General features: G+C 43.8%; 1 protein-coding gene across 1 annotated transcript in view; it reads right to left on the bottom strand.

Moving 5' to 3' along the window:
- Nucleotides 1-9,349: 9,349 nt before the first annotated feature.
- LOC116151032 (protein kinase cAMP-dependent X-linked catalytic subunit) overlaps nucleotides 9,350-17,454 on the bottom strand; it is a 59,310-nt gene continuing 51,205 nt past the window's right edge. The window contains exons 7-9 of the mRNA XM_064482630.1: nucleotides 16,306-16,383; nucleotides 15,543-15,691; nucleotides 9,350-13,742 (exon numbers count right to left, since the gene is read on the bottom strand). Of these exons, the coding sequence (XP_064338700.1) occupies nucleotides 15,566-15,691; nucleotides 16,306-16,383 (204 nt within the window). The 3' untranslated portion in view covers nucleotides 9,350-13,742; nucleotides 15,543-15,565. The remainder of the gene's footprint in view (nucleotides 13,743-15,542; nucleotides 15,692-16,305; nucleotides 16,384-17,454) is intronic.

Genomic DNA, 17,454 nt, shown 5'->3' with positions numbered 1-17,454 from the left:
CACAGCACCGTCAATCCAATCATTTACAGGGATGGTGAGGCTGAGCACCAGTTCTCCCAACATGTGTGAAGGGCTCCTGCCCTTGCTGGGGGCGAGTCGGGGGCGGGTGCTGGTTAAAGAGGATGGACAAGATAGGCAGGGAGCCTGGCTGGGAACATGAGCATTGTTGAGGCTGTGGAGTGTGGAAGACATTCTAGGTTCTAGCTAGCTTGGTGCCCTGAGCTATGTACATAGACTAATCTCAAAAACACGCCCAGTAACCAGCCCCTACGTGAGGGGCCTGAGGGATGATGCAAGAATGACGAAGTTAGGAAAAACTAAGAATGGAGTTACTCTATAATCTGCAATCCCATTCGTGGGCATAGAGTTGGAGGAAACTCTGATTTGAAAAGACACCTGCACCCCAATGTTCACAGCAGCACTATATACAATAGCCAAGACATGGAAGCAGCCTAAATGTCCATTACAAATGACTGGATAAAGAACCTGTGGTATATTTATACAATGGAATACTACTCAGCCATAAAAAAGAATAAAACAATGCCATCTGCAGCAACATGGATGGACATGGAGACTGTCATTCTAAGTGAAGTAAGTCAGAGAAAGAAAAATATATCACTTATATGTGGAATCTAAAAAATGATATATACGAACTTATTTACAAAACACTATTAGACTCACAGACAGAAAACATACTCACGGTTATCAGAGGGGAAAGGAGGGGGCGGAGGGATAAATTAGGAGTTTGGGATTTGTGGATACTACTGTATATAAAATAGATAAACAACACGGTTCTACCGTAAAGCGCAGAGAACTCTACTCGATACCCTGTAGTAACTTGTAATGGAAAGCATAATGAAAAAGAATATGCATATATCTATATATACAGATAACTGAATCACTCTGCTGAGCACCAAAAACTAGCACAACACTGTCCATCGTCTCTACTTCAAATAAAATAAAAGGATGAAGAAGGTAGAAAATGCCTTGCCCGCCATGAGCTTGGTGGCCAATGTCATCCGCTCACGGTATAAGAATTTAGGGGATAAAAGCGGACACGGGACAACAGCAAACGGAGTTACATCAGTCATTCTGAACACTCTCCTTGAGTCCAAAGACATGGACTGACTTTCTATTCACTTCTGGAGTAGGTCTAAGAAGGGCAAGCTTTCTAGGACTGTACCCGATGAGAACTGGCAGATTACTGAATGAAACGGGAGAAACGAGGCTTCGGTGCCCTGCTGTAGGCTCTCAAGTAACCACATGGGTGTGCGGGGTGGGTCCATGTGTGCCCCGCCTGACTTGCTAAGCATATCATTGCTAAAGGAGACATATGACGCTTCCCTTTCATAGATCCCGAAAAAACTGCAAAAAGCAACATTGCACAAACATGATCAATAATTACAGGATGTCCTGGTGATGTTGAAACAATTTATTTATCTGTAGTCCTGGCAGCCTGGGAGATCCTACAACACATTAACTCCTGGGAACAACAAATACTTTAAAACTACAAAGACATCTCTGGAGCAGCCCACTCTATGAGTTAATGCATATAATCCAGTGGTTTTCATTTTGATAAACATGGGTCTGGTCTCTGTGGTTGGCGTTGGGTCTGTATTCTTTTGTATCCATTGTTTTTCAACAAATAAAGAGAATCTGGGTTAGGAAAGTGTTTGACCTAATCAGAGCTCATGAATACAATCACGGAATGTTCTGAAAGGGGCTTAGACTATTCCTTGTGCTGGTAAATAAATACTCTTTTGAATTTGTGTTAATTGTCTCTTAACTGTTAAAGGGTTCAGTCGGACTTGGCTGAAAAATCAACGCTTTATGAATTCCTAGAGGAAAACAGGAAGAACACTCTTTGACATAAATTGTAGCAACTTTCTTTTGGACCTGTCTCCTAGGGGTAGGAGATGAAGAGGTACAAACTACTACCACTACTAAAATAAAGGAAATAAAAGCAAAGATAAACAACCGGGACCTCATTAAACTGAAAAGCTTTTTGCACAGCAGTGAAGGAAACTATGGACAAAATGAAAAGGCAGTCTACTGAATGGGAGAAGACATTTGTAAATGATGTGACCAATAAGGGATGTTAATATTCAACGTATATAAACAGCTCATACGACTCAAATGTTGAGAAAAAAAAAACCTGATTAAAAAGTGGGCAGAAGAACTCAACACACATTTTTCCAAAGAGGAAATGCAGACGGTCAACAGGCACATGAAGAGATGCTCGACACTGCTAACCACCAGGGAAACGCACATCAAAACCACAGTGGGGCGGGGGAGGGTGTAGCTCAGTGGCAGAGCACATGCTTAGCATGCACAAGGTCCTGGGTTCAATCCCCAGTACTTCCTCTAAAAATAAATAATTAACTAAAGCTAATTACCTCCCCTGCTAAAAAAATGAAAAAAAAAAAATAAAGTAAGATGATGAGGTATCATCTCACACCAGTCAGAATGGCCATCATTCAAAAGGCCACACATGACAAATGCTGGAGAGGCTGTGGAGAAAAGGGAGCCCTCCTACACTGCTGGTGGGAATGCAGTTTGGTGCAGCCACTATGGAAAACAGTATGGAGATTCCTCAAAAGACTAGGAATAGACTTGCCATATGACCCAGGAATCCCGCTCCTGGGCTTGTATCCAGAAGGAACCCTACTTCAGGATGACACCTGCACCCCAATGTTCATAGCAGCACCATTTACAGTAGCCAAGACATGGAAACAACCTAAATGTCCATCAACAGGTGACTGGGTAAAGAAGAGGTGGCATATTTATACAATGGAATACTACTCAGCCACAAAAACCGACAACATAACGCCATTTGCAGCAACATGGATGCTCCTGGAGAATGTCATTCTAAGTGAAGTAAGCCAGAACGAGAAAGAAAAATACCATATGAGATCGCTCATATGTGGAATCTAAAATAAATAAATAAATAAATAAATAAATAAATAAATAAATAAATAAATAAATACAAAACAGAAACAGACTCACAGACATAGATACAAACTTGTGGTTGCCAAGGGGGTAGGGGGTGGAGGGGTGGGAAGGGACAGACTGGGATTTTAAAATGTAGATTAGATAAACAAGACTATACTGTACAGCACAGGGAAATATATACAAGATCCTGTGGTAACTCATAGCAAAAAAAAAGTCACAATGAATATATGTATGTTCATGTATAACTGAAAAATTGTGCTCTACACTAGAATTTGACACAACATTGTAAACTGTTATTACTCAATAAAAAAATGTTAAAAAAATAATAGAATAGAATAAAACAATAGGTGGGAAAATTCTGAAGTGCATTCATATTTAGGGTCTACTGAAAATAAGTTACATGTACAGCAATTGGCATGGAAGTATATCAGTGATGCATTACTGAGCGAGAAAGGATATTTGTAATTTGCACGATGTAATCTCACTTTTTATAAAAAGACACAGCCGAAACAAACAAACAAACAAAAAAAGAAGCTGTGTTATATTTATACAATGGAATACTATTCGGCCATAAAAATGACAACATAATGCCATTTGCAGCAACATGGATGGACCTGGAGATCATTATTCTAAGTGAAGTAAGCCAGAAAGAGAAAGAAAAATGCCGTATGAGATCGCTCATATGTGGAATCTAAAACAAACAAAAAAAGAAGACAAACGAACTTAAACATAAAGCAGAAACAGACTCACAGACATAGAACACAAACTTGTGGTTGTCAGCGGGGAGAGAGGTGGGAAGGGACAGACTGGGGGTTCAAGATTTATAGATACTGACAGGTATATATAGAATAGACAAACAAGTGTATACTGTATAGCACAGGGAAATATATTCAAGACTTGTAGTAGCTCAGAGAAAAAGAATATGAAAACAAATATTTGTGTATTCATGTATGACTGAAAAATTGTGCTGTACACCAGAAATTGACATATTGTAAACTGACTATAACTCAAAAAAAATTAAAGATTTGAGGGCTTTTTTAAAAAAAAAAGACAATGACGACGTGGTATATTTATACAATGGAATACTACTCAGCCATGAAAAAGAATGAAATAATGCCATTTGCAGCAACATGGATGTACTGGGCACGCATTATTCTAAGAGAAGTAAGACAGAGAAAGACAAACACCATATGATATCACTTATACATGGAATCTAAAAAATAAAACAAACAAGTGAATGTAATAAAAAAAAAAAAAAGCAGACTCAGATCTAGAGAACAAACCAGTGAGGAGAGGGAAGGTGGCAGGGGGCACCACAGGGGCAGAGGATTAAGAGGTATAAACTATTATGTATAAAATAAATAAGCTACCAGGATACATTGTACAGCACAGGGAACAGAGCCAGGATTTTATAATAACTATAAATAGAGCATAATGTTAAAAAAAAAAAAAAAGGCTTAACGACCAGTTCCCTAATGAGAGAGATTGTGGCCCAATTAAATGCTGAGAGTCCTACATTTCAGTCAAGTTCTCCAGGTAACTCAGAAAATAACTGTCAAAGTGATGTTGCACGTTTTGGTGTTTTTTTTTTTTAAACACCTAAACAGTGTGTTGTCCTTATCTGCATGAAGCAGGGAATTCAGAAAACATCCGAGCGCAGACCAGTGTTGATGTTGAAACTCAAATCTGGGTTGGGTGGCCCAAGCAGTATGAAAGTAAAAACACATCTTTTCAACACATGAGTGAAGACTTGGAACGGAATGAAAATGAATTTCAGAAATACCCATTGCCTTGGAGTCCCACAACTTTCTGAAGTAAATTAAAACATATGAGTTCATCAGAAGAGGCCACAGCCACCACATTATAACCCCAAAATAGATCCTAAAACGATCTGGCAAGAAGCAATTTATGAAACAATGAGCAGACTTCAGAGCTGATAGCCCCATTAAAAAAAAAAGAAACCATAAAAACTTATAATAATAATAATTATTCTCCATTTCACGGGCCAAAGTCAGAATGGAGTCGTTACTGATAATCTGTAATTACCTGGTTACGGAGCAGAATGCTGCAAAACTTATACCCTTGCTTGGAACCTGCAATTATTTCAGCTGAATTTTTAAATAATAGTAATTTTCCAATTATTCTGATTTAAGAGGAGGCCTACGCATATTTTGAAGGATTGTAATTTATCTCCTTTTCAATTATTTCCTTAAGCACGCATGATTATAATGCCTAACACATGTCTGTATGTACCACCCTCCCCAACTCTGATGATGACTGGCTATAAAAGTAAGTATTGACACTAACTCTGCTAAGACCAAACGAACAGTCAACTTGAATTCATGTGACATTTCCCTAACGCACGAGGTGTTCACTGCACCAGGCAGGGGCCACGCAGATGAAAAGAATTTGGTATCGTCTCATATAAAGTTTCCCATCTAAGACGAAGACCTGTCAACCCAACTTGAGACAGCCTGGTACGATTCTGGACAGGGAGGTGTGGAAGGTGAGAGGCTGTCTCAAGGCAAAGAGAGAATTCATCAAGAAACACTACATGGTCAAAAACTGGGCAGAGGACCTAAACAGACATTTCTCCAAAGAAGACGTACAGATGGCCAACAGGCACATGAAAAGATGCTCAGTATCACTAATTATCAGAGAAATGCAAATTAAGGCAGTTCTGTCCTCACACCAGTCAGAATGGCCATCTTTCAAAAGGCCACAAATGACAAACGCTGGAGAGGCTGTGGAGAAAAGAGAACCCTCCTGCACTGCTGGTAGGAATGCAGTCTGGTACAGCCACTGTGGAAAACAGTATGGAGGTTCCTTAAAAAAATAAAAATAGACTTACCATATGAACCAACAACCCCACTCCTGTGTATATATCCAGAGGAAACTCTTAATTTAAAAAGACACCTGCACCCCAGTGTTCACAGCAGCACCATTTACAGTAGCCAAGACATGGAAACAGCCTAAATGTCCATCAACAGATGACTGGATAAAGAAGTTGTGGTATAATTTATGCAATGGAATACTATTCAGCCATTAAAAATGACAACATAATGCCATTAGCAGCAACGTGGATGGAGCTGGAGATCATCATTCTAAGCGAAGTAAGTCAGAAGGAGAGAGAAAAATACCATATGTTATCACTTATACGTGTAATCTAAAAAAAGGACACAAATGAACTTATTTATCGAACAGAAACAGACTCACAGACAGAAAACAAACTTACAGTCACCAAAGAGGAAAGGGTGGGGAAGGATTAAAAAAAAGTGTTTCTTAAAACCCTGAGGCAGACCCAAGAGTGAGACACGGTTGCAATTTTGTGGGTCCCTCCTAGCATAAAAAAGGTAATTTGAAATAAAACAGGGCTCCTCCATGAATAAAGTCCTATGAAGGAATGCCATCCTCCCACCATTCATTTTGTAAATGTTACAACTGTCTTGGACAACTTGAGTTTCAGGCGTGTGTGTGTCTGTATGTGTGTGCGTATGTGTGCACATGTGTGTGGGTGTGGGTGAGGCAGAGACAGGGAGAGAATTCTGGATGGTTTGCTTAATTTTGCCAACTAGGTTTCCACGGCCACAGGAAAAGTTTGGAAAACATAATGTCGAGGACCTGTGGTAAGGCCCCACTTCTTTGCAAGACTACATTCTGAACGTGGCATAAATTTCCCCCCGACACATCAGCAGGGGCTTCTTCCCGGAGGGTTAGGAGGGAAAGCCAACAGATCCCAGGGAAGAGACAAGGATCTGAATATCCGTCCATCACGAAACGGAGAGTTCTCGGGCATGAGGATGTCCTCTGCACCAGGACAATTGTTGCCCCGCTTGCCTTCCAGGGACGTGGGTCACGCTTCCCCAGTTTGACGAAAATGAGGATAATGAAAAAAAATTTCGATCTTGCTGGGCCAAAGGAACCTTTGTTCCTTCCCACTTTCTGGAATGACATCACTTGAAACACGTTGCCTTGTGTGGGTTTTTTTTTTCCCCCACCTCCCGTTTTCTAAGGCACTGGTTTTAAGCAGTCTGTCTGCACACAAATTCTGACTCATGATGGAGAATCACAGTCCGGCCAGCGGCTTTCCGAGACACTGTCCCCGAGGGGACTGTAAAAGCTGACTTTGCAGTGGGCTCCAAGCCAGACCTTTATAACCAGATACTGAAGCCGGAGTCTCCTCTCCAAGATGTCCTTGAGAACGGGAAATGTTTCAGGATGAAATCTTGAGATGCAGCCCCCACGGTGGGTGCCAGGGGTGTGCGGGGGAGGGAGGGAGGAGGGGAGGAGGGGGTCACTCACTGTTCGACAGGTACAAAGCCTCTGTGATGTGAGATCAATACGTCCTCACCGCCCGCCCTACCGGTGGTGCCATAATTAACGCTATACTTTGTGCTTACCATTCTATGAAGGGTGGGTTGCATGTGGGTAGGTCACAATTTTTCTTTTTGTTCAAGTTTAGCTTTTTAAAACTTGAAGCTGCACAGGTTTATAAAACGGCCTCTTGTTTGTATTTCTGGAAGGTCCCTTGCCTGTGAAAATAAATTTGACTCTCAAAGGGGTTCAACAGGTTATGGTTTTCTGCCTTAAGAGGAAACAAAATGTCAAATCCTCAATGCTCTTATCAATATACTCCTTGGAGGTCTTGAGCACCGGACGGTTGACCCAGTATCCAATGTTTTCATCAGAATATAGAGAATCCAGAATTTGTCTCTTCAGTGAGCCTCCGAATATTTTCACGATTGAAATGTCACAGGGTGACTGGGGTGAGCAGGCCTTCCAATGAGTTTAAATCTCAGCTCCATGACATATTAACTGTGAGATCTCGTGGGAATACCTTAGCTTCCCTTGGCTTCGGTTTCGTTACCTTCAAAGGGGGGCAGGTATCTTAGTTTGCGATATTTTTCATGTTAGTATTCACCAAGCAGTGGGATTGAGAATCGTAAATTAATTCTTTTTCAGTTTTTGAGGGACCTCCAAACTGTTCTGCACAGGGGCTGCACCAATTTACATTCCCACCCACAGTGCAGGAGGGTTCCCTTTTCTCTACATCTGCACCCCCACTTTTTAGTTGTTGTCTTTTTTGATAATAGACACTCTGCCAGGGGTGAGGTGATGCCTCACTGTGGCTTTGATCTGCATCTCAAAGAGGTATCTGACCCCCAGTATTATTCACGGTAGCGAAGATATGGAAACAATCTAAGTGTCCATCTATGGATGCCTGGATAAAGAAGGTATGGCTCGTTACATACATACAGTGGAATATTACTCAGCCATGAAAAAAGGACACCCTGCCATTTCCAACAACATAGATGGACATTGAGGGCGTTGTGCTATGTGAAATAAGACAGACAGACAAACACAACTAATACTGCATGATCTCACTTATATGTGGAATGTAAAAACACCAAACACATAGAAACAGTATAAAATGTAGGTTACCGGGGGCCAGGAGGGGAGGGGTGAATAGGAGAGATGCTGGTCGAAGGGCACAAAGTTACAAGCCATAGATGAGTAAGTCCTGGAGATCCAATGTGCAACACAGTGGTTATACACAATATACTGTATTATAAATATCACACTTGCTAAGAGACTAGTTCTGAATTCTCCTCACCATAAAAAAAAAAATGATGGCTGTGTACTACAAGTATGATTATGCTGTAATACATAAATGTATCAAACCAACACAGGGGACACCTTCTCAGAATGCTGTATGCCAAATATCTTACGATTGAAAAAACTACATGGTGCTCTACACCAGAAACTGACACAGCATTGTAAACTGACTATAGTTTATAAAAATAAAAAATAAAACCCACTATTTTATTGACTGATGACCGTGATGACAGCAAATTTTTAACCAGGTGCAAAGGCGATTTGCAAAGTCACCCTCAGGCATGAGATGAGAGGTTGGCAAACCGCAGCCTGAGGGCCAAATCTGGCCCCCCAGGCTCTTTTTATAAATAAAACTTTATTTCAACACAAGCCACACCCCTTCATTTACATACTGTCCAGGGCTGCTCACGCACGCCGTGTGTCCCGCAATGCCAAAAACATTTACCATCTGTCCCTCAGTTGAAGAAGAGACGGTAACACTAAATCTTATATTTCAAAGTTGTTTTAAGAGAACAGAATTTAAAAATTCTCAGCACAAGAAAAAAACTTTGTAACTACGTTAAGGTGATGGATGTTAAAAAGACGTGGGGTGTTTTTTGATATATACACGTATGTAGAATCATTATGTTGCAAACCTGAGACAAATACAATTTTTTGAATATTGCATCTCAATAAATATACGAAATTCAAAAGAAAAGGTAAGAGTGCTAACACCCAGATACCATGAGAGCAGAAAAGCTACAGGTTTTCCCATGACAGAAGAAGCAGACCAGAGACTGACTTTATCTTCAAAGATACAAAGTTTATTAAACAAATTTGGAATCCATAGTATCATTCCATAAATTAGACAGCAGTCAAATTTTATATATACAAATCACAGTGATTTTCATTGTGCAAGGAATTGACAGGGTTAGAAACAGGCTTTTTGTTCTTGTTGTTTTTTGTTTTGTTTTGTTTGTTTTATGCACACGAGAAGCTGGGATGACCCGGCAGGGATGCGGGTGGGGGACACGCCGGGGACGTGCCGCACCTGCTCAAGGGGGTCCATTCTCACCGGAAAGAAGGAAGCCACGACCGCCTTGCAGAGCTGGGAACCAATCTGAGGGACCGAAGCAAGACAGCCTGGAAGTCGAAAGGCTTCAAATCCCAGGTGTGAAAACACAGCCTGAATGACTTTTACTTAAATCACAGAGGTGGCCACCGGATCAAACAGCAGATCAACGGAACGTTTTGAAACACAGCTGAGATGAAACCGTTACGGGGTATTTCCCTTTTGTCACGAAGGGCTGCTCCCTGGGTCTGCAAAAACCAACCTGACACCAAAACGTCGTCCTTGGGGGAAACATCCCTCCACGCTCCACCTCCACCAAGACACACACACACACACACACACACACACACACCCGACTCAAACACATTATTAAGACAACTATGCCTGTGCTTTTTTCTGTTTTTGGTTACATCCACTCAAGTTGAATTAGCTAAGTCAGAAACAGGGACACATGGTGCAGCACGTAGGATGCGGCCAACGGGTCTGAAATACTCGCTGGGTAGACGGACCACTGGGAAAAGGACAACACAGGCGTCTCATTTCAAATCTCAACTGGGCGATTGAGGGCTTCTGGGATGGTGTCCATTTTCTGATGCAAAATCACAGAGATGAGGGGAAAAAAACAGACAATCTTCCTTGCACTCGTAGGGCAGGGCGAGGATTTGGGAGTGGTCCTGGCTGCCGACAAAGTGGTCCCTCAGCGTGGTCAGCGGACAGCATGGAGCCGTGGATCCTGGTTACAGTGGTTCCAAATCGAGAGGTAAAGCGGGTCAACGGCACGTAGAAGTGGCAAATGAAAGTCATGTCGCTCGACCCGAGCGCTGCCGGGGACTCTGCCATCGGGAGCAGGTGAGGCCTGACGCAGAGACTGAGACAGGACACCGTGTGAGACACGTACAAACGTGTGATGCTGCGGCCGCCCCAGGACCAGGAATGGAGCGTGGCGTTTTCAAGCATCGTGGCGATGGGGGCACGGACACCCCAATGTGGCTGGTGGGGCTTCTTTTGCATGTTGTGTGTCACCGACAGCAGACTTCACACTTTTCCCATTGCCGGCAGACGACACATTGTTGATAAGAAGGGTTCTGACACTGGCGGGGAAGGAACTGGACGTCGGCCAATGACCGCGGACGATACGCTTGTAGGACGAGCTGCGGTTTTACATCCTTCTTGGCTTTACAGGTGCCTAACAAGGCAGGCTGGCGACACTCCGTCCACCTCTTGCAATGTACACGTTTCCTACAGACATTTTAAATAGCGTCCTCACTTAAGAAACCATTGCCAACGTGTCAAATTGCATAGGACAAAATAAATCTATCACTTGACAGCTCTGAAGGTTGTGCTGAGTTCCACGAATCTTCTTCAAAACTCTGCAGGCTGATCATTTTCAATCCCGTACATGAAAATTTCAGAATTTCCACCAAGTAAAAATTATTCTCCAGTTGTACGTCGTGAGTGATGTACGAGTTTAAGACACGTTTTGGTCACACCAATTTTTTGCATTATATCACACCGTTTAATTTACGGCCCCATCACCCCAGCCACGCACGGGCAGGTCACACTTTGGATGCTGAAATGCACCTGAGTGTCCTGAAGGGGACCTGAACGCCGTCTGGCGTTCTTGGAAATCCTTTTGAATTTCAGTTTGTTTTGCATGCCTGATGGCTGATTCCTGTGTTTTCCGAGAACAAAGACATTGATGCATTCGCAGTTTGCTTCTCCAGCGTATCTGTCTGAAACTAAGGCAATGCACTGTGGTGCATTCTTGCCACTAGCTTCATGTAAGCACATAGGAAGCCCCGGACAGGAAGAATGAAACCCAAAAAGAGGTCTGGGGGGCAACGGGTGTCCTGTACAATTTGGTATTGTGTTCAAGGAAGGTGTTTCATTTATTTTCTATTTTTTTAAGCCCAAGGCTCTCCAAAATAATCATTCTGATTTACTTTTAGAGGCAGAGGACACGAGCCTGGGGCTTTTTCCCTCGTGCACCTGGTGTCTCAGTCCGAGTTCACTTTGCTGATTTAACGTCCTAACATCCAAGGACGGAAACAGCCCAGGAATGGCGTGCCGAGGTTTTCAGTCCGTGCTGGGCCTCCGCTTAATGCAAACAGCACGGCGACTCAGAAGCACAGGCTGAAAAAACACAGTTCCACGGTGACGTTCATCCAGCCGCGCCCTCTGGAAATAACTTTTTATTGAGTTATTCATTGTAAAGAGTTTGTTTTACTAAATCGCGGACTCACTCTCACCTACAGAGTTGATTTGTATTTGAAGAATTGCTCATTAATGAGAAGGGGGGGGTTAGTGCCCTCAATTTAAAGCTTTTATGGGTGTAACTTGTCTTCCCATCACCCTCCAGGCAGGCCTTCCCTTCTGATTTGTAATGGAATCTGGCCAAATCTGATAGGGGGCTGCACCTCCTTTGACATTTTTGCTGCTTAAGAAAAAAAAAATGTATGGTTTTCCCAAAAGGCAGCTCCGCACACCCCGAGACGTGGCTGCAGGAAAGAGACGTGGCAAAGACGGCGGGATGAAGCACCCTCCTGGCCCGGCCCGGCGAATCAGCGGCCGCTGAGCCAAGTGCACCCGAGCGGCGCGGGCCTGGGAGCGGGCTGCCAGCTGCGGGGTCCCCCAGACCATTTTTACCAGCACACCTCCACGGCAGACGCTGCCCCCATCCCGGTTGCTGGAGGAGCTGGACCTTCCTTGGCCGAGCAAGAGAGAAGAGGAATAGGAAAGAAGTTGCTGGGCGAAGCCCTGCGCGCCCTGACGGCTCTGGAAGCCACTCCTCGAATGCCCAGACCCCACGGGGAGGTGACGGTTGGGTCCGATGGCCGGATGCACAACAGGTCTCAGCCACTCGGAGCCAACCCAGAACACGCAGAACCCGCAGATTTTCACAGCAAAGTTTAGAACCAGGAAGCAGGAGCAGAAGAGTAGAGGAGGAAATGAACTGGAGACCACACGAGCCCCAAGGACCTCTACTCATGGCCTGTCTTGGAGAAGACGCCTACTCAACAGCCGGCCGCCGTGGGGTCACTCCTCAGGGAAGGACACGGCGGAGTAAACCTCCGGAGCGTCGTCAGAACCAGGTCCAAAGACAAAGACATCTCAGTCAGTGGTCACTCTGCACAAGCCCACCAGGTCTACGAAACCAGAGCGTGTGGTTACACGGACTCACGCTGAACGGTTCCAAGGAGAACCGAAAACTGAGCAGGGGTTCAGATGTTTCCATCGCTTTTTGTTCCGTTTCTCACTTTTCCCAAAACCGAAGGGAAAAGAGAACCTTTGCGGGAAAGCTCATTGAGCCAATCGGAAAGCTACTTGTCATGCTTTAGGAAATGGGTTCTAGGCGAGGGACTTCAGCTGGCATTTTTCATAGGCAGCCGTCCCTCTGCGGAGCATGACATTTTTTCAATGTGATACAGAAAAACTCCTTGAATAACGTTCATGGTCAATGGCGAGTCTTGTACTAAAATTGAAACCCCCATCCCCTTCCCTTTCTTTCTGGTTTCAAGACCCGAGGTTTCCAGACACGAAGCACTAAAGGTGTTGGATACAGACCGACATATAATATTTTCTTCACGTAGAACCATAAAATGCGTATAAGATGATTCAGAACTGCACACATCATACTGTTTAGACTTTTGTCCCCAAGAGAATAGATTCTTGAAAAAAAATACTGAAACATAAAAACCATAACCTCTAGAAAGCAGAAACACTGGACAAACTGTGCTCCAATCACACTGTCTTTTTCAGACACACACACGCACGCACCCACACGCAATTTGTGGTTGTATCTCAACAAGTTCAGCTCAAACGTGTAACGTCAAGTCTATGAGGAAAAAAAAAAAAAAAAAAAACCAAGCTATCACAGTAGGAACACAAAAGCTGAAACAGAAGATAAAATCAACCAGCAAACAATTGTTCTAAACGTCCTACTGTGCAGTGGATTTCCAGTTGCTTAAACGATGACAGATGCACGGAGGCCAACAGGGCTGCAGCGTCTTGGTCCACATCCACACGTCCAGAAACGTGGGAATGTCCTGGTCCCGTGAAGACCTTTCTTCAGCTCTGCACGGGCTCAGCCACCTGTCCCAGGCAGGCTCCAATTGTCCCGTTTCTGGCATGAAACAAGATGAAAGATCTGGTTCGTTTTTAAATACCTGGGGAACGTCTGTAATTCTAACAAGAACAGTAATAATCATACAAAAGAAACTAAGCTTTCCTTTGGAATTCTTACAGCAAAGATCCACCAGCCTGAACTCTAAGGACAGAACATGTCTCATGAGAGAAATCGATCAGGATTTCCAAGGTGGGTTTTCAGTGTTCTGTGACGTTCTCCTCCACAACTACCCCACCCTCACCCACGCCGAGAACGGAGTAAACCGGAGCCTGGGTTCAACGTGCTTCGCCGGACGACCTCACAGTCGGAGAAAATATTATATGATGGAATAAACATCAAGGCGCAGTGAGGCGAGTGTTCCCCTGACAGCTGTCCCAGTCACCTCCGCCCCGTGCCAAAAAGTGATAACGCATACAAAACCGAACACCTAATCACACGGTTACCTCGCCACTGCGGAATCCTGTAATTAAGCCGACCGTGGGTCTCACCTATGGGCTCAGAATTCTGCTTCATGAAGAAATTACCTTTGTGCACAGAATCATCACACCGAACCACCCTTACCGGAAAACAACCAGATCTTTGTCCTGATTCATGTGCAAGTTACTCCCCGTTAAATCCCTGAGATAGATTCAAATATTAACGTGCCTGGCTTTTAGAAGGGCAAAATCCAGACTGGCTGAATAAACAGAAAGCAATGTGATCATGAAATGATCCCCTGACTTCCAGAGGTTCATCAAGAATGTCATCAAATAGTGTCCCCCGCCATGGGCCAAAGTACGTGAAAAATAATTTCACTGTGAGTCTACAAAAATGAGGCGTGAACTTGCTTACAAAACAGACTCACAGACATAGAAAACAAACGTACGGTTACCAAAGGGGAAACAGGGAAGGGAGGGATACATTAGGAGTCTGGGATTAGCAGATTAAAAGCTATAATATACAAAACAGATAAACAACAAGCACCTACTATATATTACAGGGAACTGTATTCAATATCCTATAACCTATAATGGAAAAAAAATCTAGAAAATTGTATGTATAACTGAATCTCCTGGCTGTACACCTGAAACTAACATAATATTGTTAATCAACTCTACTTTAATAAAAAATAAAAAATTTTGAATTTAAAAGACAAAAACAAGCCCTTAGATATGGGGGCGAAAAATACAAGGTAAATAAAACAAACAAACAAACTAGACCTTCAAAGTCATAAAGTCGAAGACCTTCAAAGCTTCACGGAAATTAAGAGACTGAAAAAAATCACATCCTTTAAATCTCAAATTCAGCTTAGCAAATCCCCTATGAGGTGTTCTCCCATGATGCCTTCTTAACAGCCAAATACCCAGCAAGCCTTCTGGTCTAGAACTCAGGGATTCCCAAACAGGAACCGCGGAGCTGTGCTTCCCAATATTTAGGCGCACACCCACCTCCCAGGGGTCTTACTCAGCAGTACAGACTCTGTCCCGGCAGGTGGGTGGGTCCGGGGAATGAGATGCCGACGGTGGCGCTGATGCCCCCGCCCCGCCGCCCACACGCGCCGGAGTGTTCCCCACGCTGCCCCTGGGAAGGACCCTGCCTTGCTCCGCTCCACACGGGGTAGAGGTGCTCTGCCCAGTCAGCGCGGTATCTCCTTCACGGGAGGTCATGTCAACCCTGCTGACTTTTTCTTGTTTGTTTTTATAAAAACTTTTATTGACTTAGGCATTCTGGTTCAGATTTTGTTTTTCGATGCTCCACCTGTTTGTGGGTAGATTTTTTTTTTTTTAACATTTTTAATTACTAAGAGTAAACCTGCACCTTCCAGACGGGGATTCTTGCCCTCAGAAATTCTTGAAGACTTCCAAGTCTTTCGACGACACCGGAGGGGCCGTGTTCCAGTCGTTCTCAGGATAGGCTTCGAAGTTGGAGGTATCGCCCTCACTGCACACTTTGGGCACGATGGGGGGCTGCGGGGTCAGCAAGACACAAAGCCGTGTTTGGAGAGGAACGGGATGTTAGGTTATCACATGTTGGCTGATCTAGGCTCTGTCTCTAGAGTCTTGTCTGGGGCCCAGGCATAGGCATTATTTATGTCTCATCATTGACTTTAAAGTGAAAACGTGAGACCATTACCACTGAGGACACCTGCCAGAAACATATTCAGCTCAAAGAAAGGTGAGCCTCAGAATATTCTTCGTCTACCACCATCATTGCGCCATATGCCTAAAAGCTGGACACACACATCATCTGTGTTATTCCAGCCACTGTTCCCCATTAGAAAGGAAAGGGGTGAGACAGATCATAAGACATGGTCACAGAACTAGCGAAGGATGGAGCCAGGTCTCAAAAAAAAAAAAAAAAATCGAACTGCAAAAGCCAGGGTCTTAATCGCCATGAGGTGACTGTTCAGCTAAGATGGCCCCTGAACGGGGAACTTGGCTTATGAACAATTTGAGATGAATGGTTGCACTGAACAAATTGATTACATATCAGTCAGAAGTCAGTCAGTCACAGCGTCAGAGCCTGTGTTTGGCTCAGGAGAGCTACCCAGCTAGGAGCTGCCTGTTGACGGAGGTTGTACCTTCAGTTTTCTCTGTGGGACAGCCTCCCAGTCCACGGTCCGGAACCACCGATGTCGCTTCACGTCCTCTGCTCCGTTCTTTGAAAGAAACGTGTGTCGTCAGTGTACAGGACGTTGACAGGGAAGAAAATATTCCAAGGAATCTCTACACAATTTAGTATAAGGAAAACAAATAATGGAACAAACCAACAAGAGGTTGCTATGTTCCGAGTCCTCGTACCTAGAGTGTGAGCTACTAGGGGAAAACATGAATGCAGTTGTTTTCCATTTGCTTTCCTTCACAGTGGAAACAAATCTAGCCATGATGCTCGTGTGTGTACACTACTCGGGGCCACAAAGACCAAAATGTAATTGTGCTTCAGTCTCTGGTCATAAAATTAGACTGACACACGGTGAGGTCTGAGTCTGTCAGCTGTTTTCTTCAGATAAAAGTATGCTCACTTAAAAAAACACAGAAGCCGAGGTTCACTAAAGATTACAATTTGCTGTACCAAGCAAGTGCTTACGTGCTCAGCCAGTAAGTCACGTGACCGGGACTGCAGCCACGGAGAGCTTGACAGCCACCCAGCATCATCTCCCAGATAACAATGTGCGTTAAGGTCTGTCTGCCTGGGCCTCAGCTTCGGCACCAAAGGCCAGCTGGCAGACACCAGCAGCACCACGACCTCTGAAAATCCCTCCCAAGTGCCTTGCAAGCCTTCAACTGCCTCCTTCTCCTTTTTTAAAAATCATATTTGTAGCCACTTTTTAATCAATTAAAGGTGTGAAGTTGTAAGATAGAAATATGTGAACTATTGTGACACAGGAGCCAATGCATCTGAATTTAAGCTTGTTTTTAAAACTTGTATCAGTTCTTATTTTTTAAAGTCTTAAGTGACTTATTCTCAAAAAAGAAAATCCTCAGTTACAAAAGGAAAGAAACAGGGATGTGAGTGTTTTCTGCTTTTTTCCAACCCTGTCACTTTGACAGCTCTCTTCCTTTCCCTATTTCTCTCCATCCCTATGTAAGTCAAACAGTGCGTATCTGTGGAGTGTTCCCTTGAGCGATGCTAAGACTAGGCAAATAAGACTGAAACTTTACTCTCTAGAAGTTCAAACCTGGAATGGATGCTACGGTATTATGACGTCTAGACACAGATGACGGCAGAT

Source organism: Camelus dromedarius, chromosome X (assembly GCF_036321535.1).
Source record: "Camelus dromedarius isolate mCamDro1 chromosome X, mCamDro1.pat, whole genome shotgun sequence".
Lineage (NCBI taxonomy): Eukaryota > Metazoa > Chordata > Mammalia > Artiodactyla > Camelidae > Camelus > Camelus dromedarius.
Note: the sequence above shows the minus strand (reverse complement) of the source record. Positions and strands in the feature narration are given on the sequence as shown.